Source organism: Branchiostoma belcheri, unplaced genomic scaffold (genome assembly GCF_001625305.1).
Source record: "Branchiostoma belcheri isolate BF01 breed outbred unplaced genomic scaffold, Haploidv18h27 scaffold18, whole genome shotgun sequence".
NCBI classification, from domain to species: Eukaryota; Metazoa; Chordata; class Leptocardii; order Amphioxiformes; family Branchiostomatidae; genus Branchiostoma; species Branchiostoma belcheri.
Genome location: NW_017803268.1, coordinates 1850538 through 1864208, shown reverse-complemented (window position 1 = coordinate 1864208; position 13671 = coordinate 1850538). Strand labels below are relative to the sequence as shown.

Genomic DNA, 13671 nt, shown 5'->3' with positions numbered 1-13671 from the left:
TAAGAAAGGAGTCTTTATGAGATGCTTTTTTTGTCCTGCAGGTTGCAGAGGAGGAACGTCTCCGTAAGGTTGAGGAGGAGCGGGCGCGGCGTCTGGAGATGGACCGGGAGATGCTGGCCAGGGAACTGGAGAGAACCGAGAAAATGGTCGGGGTGTGTTGTTACATTTCCCCCCTCCCCCTTCTGTTCTCTGCCTGCAGACAGAATTCAACTCGCTAGATGGCGCCGTGCGCCCATTTCTCCAAACTTTATGTTTCCATTTCATTTGTGGACTTCCCAATAATTCATAATGTTGATGCAGTTACACCATGGAGCTATAACAGAGAGTGTTATTGTTCCATGGTCACACTAAAAACTTAACGCTAAAACACTAACCAAGTTTGTTCACACCATACCCAATGATGTACCTTTTGTCGTCAGTTGTTGTACATCTCCTAACATACTCACGTGCGTTCTTTCTACCCCAAAGTGCTCTTTCCTTCCTCCTTTTTGTCTACTCAATATCGTTTCCATCCTACTCAGATTCACCCATGCCTTTAGAAGCTGGAGAAAATTTCCTGTTAATATGCAGTAGATATTGGAGCGATTTGCAAACATCAAATTTAGCAAAGCTCGTTTTGATCGCATATAGTTAGATCAAATCTGCATAGGATGGGAACGAAACCTTCAATGCTGTATGTTTTCATTCCTGTATACTGTACATACAGTGCTATTCGTTTCACTGCGTTCACATTGTTGCTTCATTCTGTCCTTTTCTCTGCCTATCGTCCTTGTATTATCCAAAAGATAGATTCTGATGTTTGTCAAATCACTAACCGGACTTTCCATCACAGCTGGAGGAGGAGGCTGCTGAAGAGGCTCAGGAGGAGGAGGAGGAGGAGCCTAAAGCGGCGGAGACTGATGAGGACCGAGCGGCGAGGAAGCAGAGAACACGGGCCCTGTTCTCACGTTTTGAGAATCTCGAGGTTTGTCATCTCATATCTCTAGACGCATCGCAAAAATGATAATTTTTAAGCAACCGACGAAAAAGTTTTTGACTATTGTTTCTGACTTACATGATGTTTAGTTTCATATATTTTTAGATTTTATGAATTTTTCTGACTATTATGGTAACATTTTTGAATCCACAATTGATAAACATACTAAAAGATAATACTTTCCTTGGCAACCCGTGCTTGTAAATGTAGAGGTGGGTACCGGTATCCTATGTCTCCTATGCTGCTAATAAATCATAAAAAAATCTCTTCTCCGTTAACTGATTACTACCAACACAGAGGAACTTTCATGATAAACGTGTTTCTTGTTTGTTTAAAGTTAAAATCCAACACAATAAAAATAAAGTTCTCTCACCCAGTACTTTGGTCTTCCTCAGTAGACTGACCCAGTGACTCTTGTCACATGGCTTCTTTGAACGTCAGCACTGGGTCAAAGGTATCTGGTAGATGATGTCGGCCCCCGTCGCGGTTGAGTGAAGGGCCCTGATGTGTGTTTCTTGTTTGTAGAGCTATGAAGAGCAGGAGCGGCGCAGGCGCATTGAGGAGGAGAAGCGGAAGCGGCTGATGCTGGAACAGCGGGAGATTGACGAAGCGCGCCGGAAGGAGGTGGGTGGGGCTGCTGACGTCACAGAAACGGTGAGTGATGTCATTTCCGCCTACCAAGGAGGTCGTTGAATCATTTTCTGATCTGACGCAAAAATCTCTTTCGGCCTAATAACATAACTTATACCTAAGAAAATAAACCGTTTATTTGATTTTCGCTATCAGAACTTCCGAGTAATTTACAATAATTTCTGCGAAAGGAAGTATTTTTTCTACAGTGTGATATTCCTGCTGTTCTTTCTTCTGAGCTGTTTAAAACAACTAAAATTTCTCCGAATAATTGACTAAATCAAGGACCAACAATACCTTCAATGTGACATCACTCACTCGTTTCTACCGTACTTTAACAACTTTGTATATTTTCTTGTCTTTCTAATAATTGTATTTTTTTCTGTTGTATTCCCCACGTGCCGACCTGTGAGTACATAACACACTTTAAGTTTTCATATCTATCACAGTAATGAGTAATCCCTTTAAATTTAAAGTTGTAGTATTTTACATCGTATTTTTTTTCCTACATACGGTGTGTTTCTGTAAATATTTTTGGTCCTGTTCACTGAACTCTTTCTTTCTTAAAATCTGTCTAATGTTTAGTATGTTTATGTTTATTCAAAATAGACCTGTTATTACGAACTTCTAGGCGTATTTTCGATGTCTACTGTACATCTTGATCACGGAAATTTGGAGGTTACGTGTTTCTACCTTTTAGAACAGTCACTAATTGATGAATGTTCTACTAAGGCCATGTTGATTTGATTATATGGATGACATCCTCCGGGAGCCCCAAAACTGATGCGCGCGTGCGAATAAAAAAAAAAGTTTTGACAAAAAAAAAAAAGTTCTTTTCATTATGAAATCTACGTGGTCATGAGGGTTGAGCAAATGGCACAGAATATGGTTTGGCGAATAATCTAGTCTTCAAGTTCATTTCTTTACAATTTCGTCTTTTTTCGTTTGATTTTGGCATTCTACGACATTGGTATAGTTTTTATTAATTTTTTTTGTAACTTATGGTATATTTTTGCTCATTTTGCAACTGTTTTGTACGATTTACAGTATGGTTGAAAACTTTCTTTTTTTTTTTGAAACGGCCGAAAATTCATGCGCGCGCGGATGTCATCCATATAATCAAATCAACATGGCCTAACTGTTAATCTTACGTATCGTAACTGAACCTCTTCATCGATCACATTGCTAACAATGAAAACAAACCCCCCGGGCCGCAGGAGGAGCTGAAGCGGGAGGAGGAGGCCCGTGAGCGGGAGTACATGGAGCGGTACGCCCGGGGCGAGGCGTCGGACGTGGACGACTCCGAGGAGGACGAGTCCCTGTCCGCCACCAGTGAGACCCTGGCGCCCAAGTTCGTCAAGAACTTCGAGAACATGACGATCTACGATGGCGACCCCGTCAGGTAAGTTTTACCGTGCAAATTTCAAATTCATAATTCATAATTAAGGATGTTAGTATTTTTATCATCCAGATGCAAGTATTTGTATGCATCCGTTTTTTATGAACCCACTTTTTATAGAGCGTAATTGAAGAATAAACGGTTACAATTTACAGTAAAATTTACAACTTTTACCAGGACTCCAGGAAAAGTCATCAACACGTTGTTGTTGGCCCCCAAACAACAAAGAAGGAAGAATAGTGTGAATTTTCACTCTAATGGAGATCCTAAACAAACAAACAAACAAACAAACAAACAAACAAACAAATAAACAAACAGTGTAGTTGGCATTCAAGCATAGGTATTGAAAGCCAATATGAATACATATATATCTTTGGACGCTTTTAAAAATCATTATAAAACAGGGTTGAACTGTGATTTCCTACACAAGAACATGCCATGGACTACCCAAACGTCTATGAAACGTATTCTCAAGGGTCTCAATCTTCTCATGTTCTAGGTTCGAAGCCAAGGTGATCGGCCGGCCCAAACCTGACGTGACGTGGTACCTGAACGGGAAGCGGCTGCCGAACAACCAGGACTACCGGTACAAGTTTGAGGGTGACCACGGCGTCGTGCTGGAGCTGCCCGAGACCTTTCCCGAGGACGAGGGAGAGTACATGTGTAAGGCCGTCAACACCTCAGGCATGGCGCTCTGTAGCGCTCTGCTCATCATAGAAGGTAACGTTAGATTTGTAGGATTTTCCGCGACCGTTTTTCTGATTGAATATATATTGAAAGTTCTTTGTTTAAAGTTAAAACTTTTGTTCCAACACAAAAAATTCTCTCACCTAGAGCTTTCGAACAGTCACTCTGGTCTTCCTCAGTAGACTGACCCAGTGAAGCTTGTCGCGTGTCACAGTTTCACTGGGTCAGTCTACTGAGGAAGACCAGAGTGACTGGTCGAAAGCTCTAGGTGAGAGAATTTTTTGTGTTGGAACAAAAGTTTTAACTTTAAACATGTAACTACCAACACAGACGAACTTTCATAGTGAACGTTCTTTATTCACAACTAATCTCCAAGCAGATCTTTCGGTGGGGGCAAGGCAGTATCAAATTGGCCAGCCTGTATCCATTTTCCCATCGGACCCCCATCGAAAAATCTGCTTGGAGATTATTCACAACTACTTGTTTAACAAGACCTGACGTTTTGGATGACCGTCTGTCATCTTCATCAATGCAATTCTGACTGGTTCACTGTGCACCGAAGCTAGGTGTTACAGCTAGTGCTAGCTACCTTCCAAAATGTATGATATTCATATTTGCCATGTATAATTCTGCCAAAGCTTCTACCATGACATGTTATTTTTTTATTATGCAGTGAGATTGTTGTTATCTCTTACATAGTTATCTTTCATGTCTCAATAGTTTATGTTTTATACGTTGAATCAGAATTGAGGTGTAAAACATTATATCAGCCACGCGAAGGAGTTAACTGATACATTTTTGTCCAATTAAGTAGACTATTGACAAGAAGCGACCTAGGAGCGACTTAACAGTTAGTACACGTAACGTTCCAGCACTAGACCGGGCTAACAACACCAAGCTTACGGCCTAGCTAGTCTCACTTCTCGTGTCTGTGCTCTCTCCCTGCGGCTGTGTAGCCTTTCTGCACAACTCTCTCTCTGTCGCCTTCTTTCCTTCATTCATTCATCCTTTCATTCATCATCCATCCATCCATTCATTCAACTTTTCGCTTAATTCTGTCGTTCTATATTGTGATCTTTCCCCCACGCACAACCTGCGGTTCTCGTTCACGCCTCACTGTGACTGGCGAACAGACCAGTGTAAGTACATCCCTGCGTACTACTGCCATTCAAACACTGTAACAAGACTCAAGATCAACATGTGTGGGCAAAATGGCTGTCACAAGTGCTTTGGCAAAGAATTAAAGACGTCACCAGCAATCCGTAGCGTTCTACACCGGCAGACTAACCCTATGAAACCCTGTTTACGACTCGAAGTGATATAGCTAAGGCCCCATTCCCACTAGAATTAAATCATCCGGATCGAGCCGAATAGATTCGGTTTGATCCGGCTTCGATCCGGTTCCGATCTGGCTCAAAGCCGGATCAGAGCGAATCAATCCGGTTCGATCCGGATAATTTTATCCGAGCTAGTGGGAATGGGGCCTAAGTCTTGCATGCACAGCACCACGTTGTTTTGAGTTATTCGAAGTGATGATATGATTCCTCTGGTATGTTACGTACGTTTATTGATACCTTTTATTCCCTGTCTTGTGTCTTGTGTGTGTGTGTGTGCATGTTTCCAACCCCCCTCCCCCTTCGCCATGAGACTCCCAGTTTGGGATTGCTGGCCTGTGCTATCCTACACGCCCGCATCTCCAAACTACATCACAATATCACCCATGTTATAACTGTATGTAGGCAAGGGGCACAGAGCAGAGTCTTCGTACATCAAGCAAACTGTGCAACAACCTCCCCGTTCAGCCCAACCTAAAGCAGCTGCTATGAAAACCACCGGTGTTAAACAACCAACAGGCAACCAACCCAAGCATAGCAATGTCCAACCTAGTATGCAACAACCAAAGCAAAAGCAAGTCGGAATGCAACCAAAACAAGGCGAAATTCCTCCAGGCAAATCGGAGGCTGTTATTAAGGAACAGGTTGTTTCTAAGACCGAAAAAATAACGTCCACAACTTCTACTGGACATTTCGTGAAGAAATCTTCCTCCACTACGAGTGAGAAAGTCGTGACAAAAACGACCGAAGTGAGCTCGTCGTCCAAGCCCGCTGAGAAGTCAGCCGCCAGTGCTTGGGAGTTGAAATACGGCGGTAAACCTCTGACGGCTCAACAGTTAGCCAAGCAGAAGTTAGCACAAAAGATGGCCGGAAAATCGCCTTCTCCATCGGTTAAAGTGCCCGTGCAGAAGTTATATGTAGGTGGGAAAGCCGCTCCTGCCCAAACCGTCCCGCCCAAGGCACCGCAGTCGCAGGGAGAGCCACGGCCGACCGAGCCACAGCCGGGGGCCGCGCGTAAGCAATGGCCACCTCCGACTAAGGGTGAGCCCCGAACTGTAAGATAGGATGTCACAGGAAACATCTAACCTAGATCATATCATAGCCAGAGCGTGGTTTTATCCTCGAAGAAGGGATAATCATTAATCTAAAATGGTGGAAAGCCAACATAATGATCTAACACAACTATAGTAACAGATAACTTTCGCCCATGTCATACTACTGGGCTTTCCACAAAACTAGCATTGGTATAAAACGACCAAAGAAAATTCTCAGGTGTTTAGTATATAACACTGATGACAATCTATTAGTCTGTGAATCGTATCACATGGTATTTGCAGGTGTGTTAAACTTTCAACTAGAAAATGAACAAGAAAATAACGTGTGATCAAAGAGTTAGTTTCCACAACTACTCCAAAATAGTTGTATTTATTTATTTTTTTTTGTTGACATGTACAAAGTAGACTACACTTTGTCTTTTGTAGGTTCTTTCTGTGACAATACGCAACTCTTTACTTCAAGAAGAGTTTGAAATATTGTCGAAAAACAGATATATATGTGTAGTACAATTGACACAACTATCTATCTATCTATATCTTCTTTATAAGTTGTTTGCCATGTATATATACCTCACTGTCTCCCTTTATTTCACAGCTCGGTAAAACTCCCTGCCACTCCACAACTAGACCTTTCTGATCCTGTAAGACTCTTCTTCTCTTCTGTTTTATCTTTATTTCTCTGGATTTTTTCCCTGTTTGGATCGAGTTTGTCTCTTGGTTATTCTCCCAACTTGAAATCTGTAGACTATACTGTCAATATATTTCCTTTGTTTCTATCTATTTTATAATACTAGTAGTATATTGTTGTATCTTTTCTGGGTATACATAATCATATACTGTACTTATGATATACATTGAGTTGTTGTACGACTGAGATTCTCGTGATATCTGTTATTGTTTCCCAATTATTCCCACTGGCTGACTACTTTTCTTTTAACGGTTGACCGCCATCTTTGTATGACAACATTTTATGACGTCACTTCCGGGCACTTTTCAGTACAGTAGTCACAGCAATCCAGTACAACATTATGAAAGAGATCAAACGGGTATACCTGTATCAAATCTGCTGAATGCATTATCCATGTCCCTACACCAGGGGTGCCAAAGAATTCATACGAATTTTACAAAATTCATACGAATGTTCCGGAATTCATACGAATTTTCCGGAATTCATACGAATTTTACGGACTCCATACGAATTTTACGAAATACTTCCGATCCATTACCAGAAACATACGAATTTTACGGAATACATTGCATCCGATCCATTACCAGAAACGAACAAATTTTACAGAATACATACAATCCACTATTTGGAAACATACGATCCTTACTAATTTGGTGATACAGGAGCAGGTCACCAAATTAGTAATGAATTCCGAGTAATGAATCGTATGTATTTCGTAAAATTTGTATGAATTCCGTAAAATTCGTATGAATTCCGTAAAATTCGTATGAATTCCGTAAAATTCGTATGAATTCCGTAAAATTCGTATGTATTCCGTTAAAATCCGTATGTATTCCGTTAAAATTCGTATGTATTTCGTAAAATTCGTATGAATTCCGTAGTAGGTACACTGTAGTATATTTTGCTTTTATCTTATTTCTAACACCATTTTACTCCTAGGTGGGTCTGACGATGACACCACCAAGCCGGCTGAACCAGTCGCCCCCAAAATCAAAGAGAGCGAAGCCAAAGAAGAGAAGACCTGCAACCACAACGGACAGAAAGCAGACGACAATCAGACCACCCACAGCAACGAGAAAGAAAACAAACCACCCGTAAAAACAACAGAGAATGGTAACTAAAGTTTTTAACCATTGTGAATAGTTTTTATGATGTTTAGAAGAATCACGTACATCAGCAATTATATTGTCTATGTTAAGTAAGATGCGGTCACGTTTTTTAATAATAATAGGTTTTAATAAGATTTCAACGTAAAAATTACAACAATCTTTTATAACAGAACACTGTGTTCTGATTGTAGTTTGCATTATACTGTTTTAATATGAAGCCGTCAGCGATATTAATATTATGGCTTGCTGAATAACGTGTTTTATAGAATATACTATAAGATATGCTCTTGAATACATTGCACAGCTCGCTCTATCTTACACATTGTTGATATCTGAGAATAGATTACATAAACATTTGTTATATTGTAGTCTTTTTAAAAAACTCAAGACTATCAATGGATAGAAATGAGCAGTTATTTTGCAATGTTTTTTTCACATCTATACATTGTATTATTGTAAACATAAGATTAGTACTTGTTTTGTTTGTTGCAGTAATTATGTAAGAAAACCGCTAATATTGTATTTGAAGTACTATAATAGAATATCATCACTTCATCGTGTGTTCTTTACTTGATTTATGGTATCAATAGTGTTGCAGAATTATTAATAATAAGGCAAAACTTGGATTTTGGTTCTACATTCTTGCATGGCAAGACGAGTTGTAGAAAATGTGCCAAAGAAATATAAATGGCATGATGTTAGCTCAGTTCAAGCAATTGTATTTGCAAGACTCTTTTCCTATTTGACGCTTTACTTTTAAAGTCAATGGCTAAATAAATGCTATTGTCGTTCAATTTTGACTTATCATTTGTGTGTTTGTTTCAATTGTACCCCAGAGGTCGCGGGTTCGAACCCCACCTTGTGCACCGATCTTGTGCCCTTGGGTAAGGCACTTTACACGACTTTCCTCACTTCACTCAGGTGCAAATGAGTACCTAGCTTCGGTTAGGGACGTCCCTCGGATAGGACGTAAACTGGAGGTCCCGTGTTTGAGGAGAGCCACACCTCGAGCACGTTAAAGATCCCACCACACCTTTCGAAAAAGAGTAGGGGCATGCCCCCGGTGTGCGATGGTACAAACACTACTGTATGGAGTTGGTGATTCACTTCAAATCACCCGGACGGAGGCCTGGCGACCTCCGCCTTGTATAGCCACATGGTGATTTACATCATTCACCCGGACGGAGGCCTGGCGAACCCCGTCTGTATCAGCCAAAATCTTGGAGATAGGTGCCGCCAAGATTATAAGCCTACTGAAACATGATGGCGCAAGTCCAGACATGCTGCTGGCTGTCATGATGCCCCTACGACCGCTCACGGTTATGGGACTTACATACATACATACATTCTTGTATTCGGACTTGGATTGGTTGGTGGTTTTTAAACTTACAGTGGTAACGCTATACCGTCTGTCAGTAGAAAGGACTGTAATGTTACAAACTTCATGTTTCATGTTAAAAAGAATACAAAAACTTCATTCTCTATTTGTTGCCAGATTTGACCCATAGTAAGTCAATTAATGTTGAGCATAAAATGCCCCAATACCAAAAAACACTAGGATGCCTTCCTGCGCTATGCAACCTGGGAGATTTTACCCCTCCCCAAGCGCAATGCGTCATGGGAATGGGAAGCTGGTTTATAAGTACAAACTATTGGTTGATATGCAAATAAGTGAAGACAAATTTGCCTGACAATCTCCAGTGTCACTGACTAAAGGTAGTGGATGCTACCTGAAACGTCTGACCGTTTCCAAAATCATATCCAGTTGCTTGAGTAACAGTTTCTGTATAAATGTATATTATTACCTGGATGTCTAACCTTCACCGACGCGGCAAGTGGACATGTTTCAGCTATCCAGTTGAGAGGAGATTTCGGAGATTGAAATTCATGGTAAGTGTATTTAGAAGCCTTGAATATGCCTGTTTTTGTACAGAAAGATACATGTGCTAGTATGGTGAAGGCATTTCCTGCCCCCCTCCCCCATTCGTGTGTACTCTGTCGTATGTGTAAAGGCCGCAAAACACAGTATTTATGGGCGACCCCCGGGGGTCTATGACGCGGGTATAGAAAGTAGTGCAGGCAAACCTCTTGCATCCTGGCTAGAGCGACTTATGTGAGAGGTAGCCATGAATGAACTGCGCTGTTTGGTATAGAAAGGTATCGGCTTGTACACCATATGAATTGTGAAGATTTCCCTGTTCGTGTATAAATGCGCGGCATTACGCAACCACGTTCCAGGGTGAGCCGGCTGCAGTTCCGTTGACCCCGGTAGAGGGCCAAATCAAAGTGGTCGTCATTATGTTAAAAAAACATAACTTTTTTTTTTGTTTTCAGTTATTTTGTAGAATATATCGTATATTTCAACATATTAGTTGGCCATGGTTCTCTAGTGCACCCTACTATAATTTTTACCGCGTCGAAGTGAGTCACCTCGGGGTGCTTAACTATAGGAATAGGGCGAAAACTGTGTTCTGCCACCTCAATCCATTACAGAAGAAGTACTTTATTGCACGGCAATTGTACATGGTACAAAGTATGGCAACACATAGTGCAAAAACGAAAAGGGTATAAAACGAAACTTAACATCCTAGTTACATGTAGTCAAATGTCAAAACGACGACCTTTCAGGAGAGACACTAGCGATTAAATAGATAACTGCAGGGTGGAGAGCGCACTGCTGGACAGGTGTAATTCCATCACGCTTTACTAGGGAGCGCTTTTCATCCATGTCAAAAGTACAAGCAAAGGATTTCAACTGCCGTTGGAGTTGTGTGCCTTACAGGGATATATCTAACGTTATTTGATAAAAACTAACCAGAACTATAATTCCACATGAATATTTATGACGAGTTTAAGAAAGATCACGAAGATTATGCAAATACTTGAGCACACAGACACACAAACACACAATAAATGCTATCATTGTCAATAGGAGGTAGATATAGGAAGATGTTCCATGGTATGTTTTTGAAATGTTTAGCATATTGTCAATCTTAATTTTCAATGGTTGCAATTCAGAAAAAAAGTACACACAAATAAAACCCCTTTGCGATCCTTTCGCAATTTGAGAAAGAGGAAGACTTCTAACTGAAAGCCCTTAAGTTAGTACTAGAGTCCAAACACTGATCCCATTTTAACTTGAGTAGGAATGACAGCCCTAGATGTTGAGAAAGTCAACACAAATCCATTACCAAGTCCAAGCTTCCGCTATCGTGACAGAGATTTAGAACGTACTTGGCAGATCTGTTCTTCATGTTTCGGTGCGGTGACCTGTCTTGGTTTTAATGAGCGCACAGTGAGAGGGGAAAGCCGGCGGTTTGTGAATTGATGTTGTGGAGGCGGGATGGATATGCTATGTCAAGCACGTACGGAGTTTTAATTGGGTCGGACTGCTATCTGTGATTCCATCTTCCCAGACCCTTTCAAAACTGTCAGTTCTCGTTACAAACCACGCGAGACTTTGCGTGAGAAACGCCTGACCGTAACTTCTTACCCACACAAATATACTAAAACAAACCCGTCACTTAAGCTATGATTTATACAGTTTCCAAGACAATATTTAACATGAAAGAGAAGCATTGGAGGGCCTGCATGGGGGGGGGGGTGGATTACGAATTACGTCCGGGCTGTTTCGATTAACGAAAAATCAGCAATTTATATGATAATGTACACAAATAGTTCCCATTGTTCATTTTTTCATCTTGTTTGCGCTTTCTTGCCTTTTATATAATACTTTTCGTTCCACATATAAGACTGCCCGGCCGGGCCCCGGTTTGGAAATGTGACCTCGTGGGGTCGTGTGCCGTAGCGGCAGAGTGCACGACTCGGAACCAAGAGGTCCCGGGTTCGAGTCCTGACATGCCACCGATCTTGTGCCATTGGGAAAGGCACTTTACCCGACTTTCCTCACTTATCTCAGGTGAAAATGAGTACTGTCTTGTTCCGTATTTGTCCTTTATCTGCGTTGGTGACGGCATAAAATAAGTTGATATAACTTGAGTTTGCCATTACTATGTCTAGTCATGAAATGTTGGAATAAAAAAAAAGTGACCTCAGCATAAGCCAGGAGCCTTGTATGCGTTGTATGTAGATAAGACATATGCAAGGCACGTCTAAGTCTCCATGTCCTTATCTGACTTCCTGTAGACTTCTCCAGGCTGTTTCCTTGATGGAAGCGTGTTGAGAACTCGTTTGTGTCGACTTTCGATGATAGCCTCCTGTGCAGACTTCCAGGCGGGTGGGCGTTTTCATACTTGTCAACGCGTTCTTTTGCCGGCCATCGTGCTACCAACCTAGCCTCTGTCAGGATTCGGAAGCGGCTGGGAGGAGTAGAAATTGGCCAAATTGACAGATATGCCCGGGAGTCAGAAAATGTACTAGTATTCCTTACCGGAACTTCCTTGGCATGTTATCTGTCTATTTGGCAAATTTCTGCTCTTTTCAGCCGCTTCAGAAGCCTGGTAGAGTCTACAAACAGCCGGTCATCGTAGAACAAACCCTTCGACAAAAGCATGGGTCAATATTTCTACAAAGCCCAGTATTGCAACGCCCAGCCACTCGGAGGCCCACACAGGAGGCTATTCGATTAAGACATTGGCGGAAACGTTGAGATATCCAAGCCCTTCCGCTACACAGGCAGTTTTTCGACAGCCTCTTTGTGTGATCGATTCACATTAACCATGCAAAGAGTCAAAACCATGAATGTCTGCTTTCTGTGAGTCAAAACAGATACTTACCAAATTTAAAGTTTTTATAAGTTATTAGATGACAATACCATTGAAGTGAAAATTTATAGATAAATGCACATATCATATGTTCATTCATTCATTCATATGTACCTTTCGTTGAATGAAATATATGTAAGGAAGTTTTATACTGATACCGTTGCGTGAGCTATGCTCTTTGGTTCATACTATTCATGGATGCAGAGTGCATGTTGTATGTGTAACTCCCACGCGGTCGAAGTTCTCTCCAAATGTATTCCTCAGAAGTGCGAGGAATACAAAGAGACGACACAGGAACTATTTCTATTCATGGTTTGCGGCTTGAGCGGGAGAAGAGAAAGGATAAAGAGATTTGTCATGTAGTCGTAGAACAAATGTCATGATGCTTCCGCAATTCTGACTGTTCTTTAGGCCATGTTGATTTGATTATATGGATGACATCCTCCGGGAGCCCCAAAACTGATGCGCGCGTGCGAATAAAAAAAAGTTTTGCAAAAAAAAAAGTTCTTTTCATTATGAAATCTACGTGGTCATGAGGGTTGAGCAAATGGCACAGAATATGGTTTGGCGAATAATCTAGTCTTCAAGTTCATTTCTTTACAATTTCGTCTTTTTTGTTTGATTTTGGCATTCTACGACATTGGTATAGTTTTTATTAATTTTTTTTTTAAAATTAAAACTTATAGTATATTTTTGCTCATTTTGCAACTGTTTTGTACGATTTACAGTATGGTTGAAAACTTTTTTTTTTTTTTGGAAACGGCCGAAAATTCATGCGCGCGCGGATGTCATCCATATAATCAAATCAACATGGCCTTATTTCTAATTCTGACTACATGCACAAAAACCCCGTAGATAACATATGTATAGCCATGTGTTGTCTTTTGATACCAATACCGTATTATACAGAGGGATATTATTATTATATAGCTTTAAACAGTGCTTAGAGCTAGAAGTTCACGGGTTAGGTGTAACAAGTCGATCGGTGTAATATAGCCAGCTGCCACCGCGCCGCGTGCCTGCGAATCTGTGTGTTACGCCGAAAGGCCGTTATACCGGCTATATAGAT

The 13671-nt window shown here is 41.1% G+C and overlaps 1 protein-coding gene across 1 annotated transcript in view; it reads left to right on the top strand.

Moving 5' to 3' along the window:
- The window catches only part of LOC109467310 (trichohyalin-like), a 39872-nt gene extending 31800 nt beyond the window's left edge, over positions 1 to 8072 (top strand). Inside the window, exons 23-30 of the mRNA XM_019765254.1 lie at positions 42 to 152; positions 833 to 964; positions 1502 to 1630; positions 2824 to 3008; positions 3505 to 3725; positions 4826 to 4831; positions 5432 to 6067; positions 7709 to 8072. Coding sequence (XP_019620813.1) covers positions 42 to 152; positions 833 to 964; positions 1502 to 1630; positions 2824 to 3008; positions 3505 to 3725; positions 4826 to 4831; positions 5432 to 6067; positions 7709 to 7890 — 1602 coding nt within the window. The 3' untranslated portion in view covers positions 7891 to 8072. The remainder of the gene's footprint in view (positions 1 to 41; positions 153 to 832; positions 965 to 1501; positions 1631 to 2823; positions 3009 to 3504; positions 3726 to 4825; positions 4832 to 5431; positions 6068 to 7708) is intronic.
- Positions 8073 to 13671: the final 5599 nt, after the last annotated feature.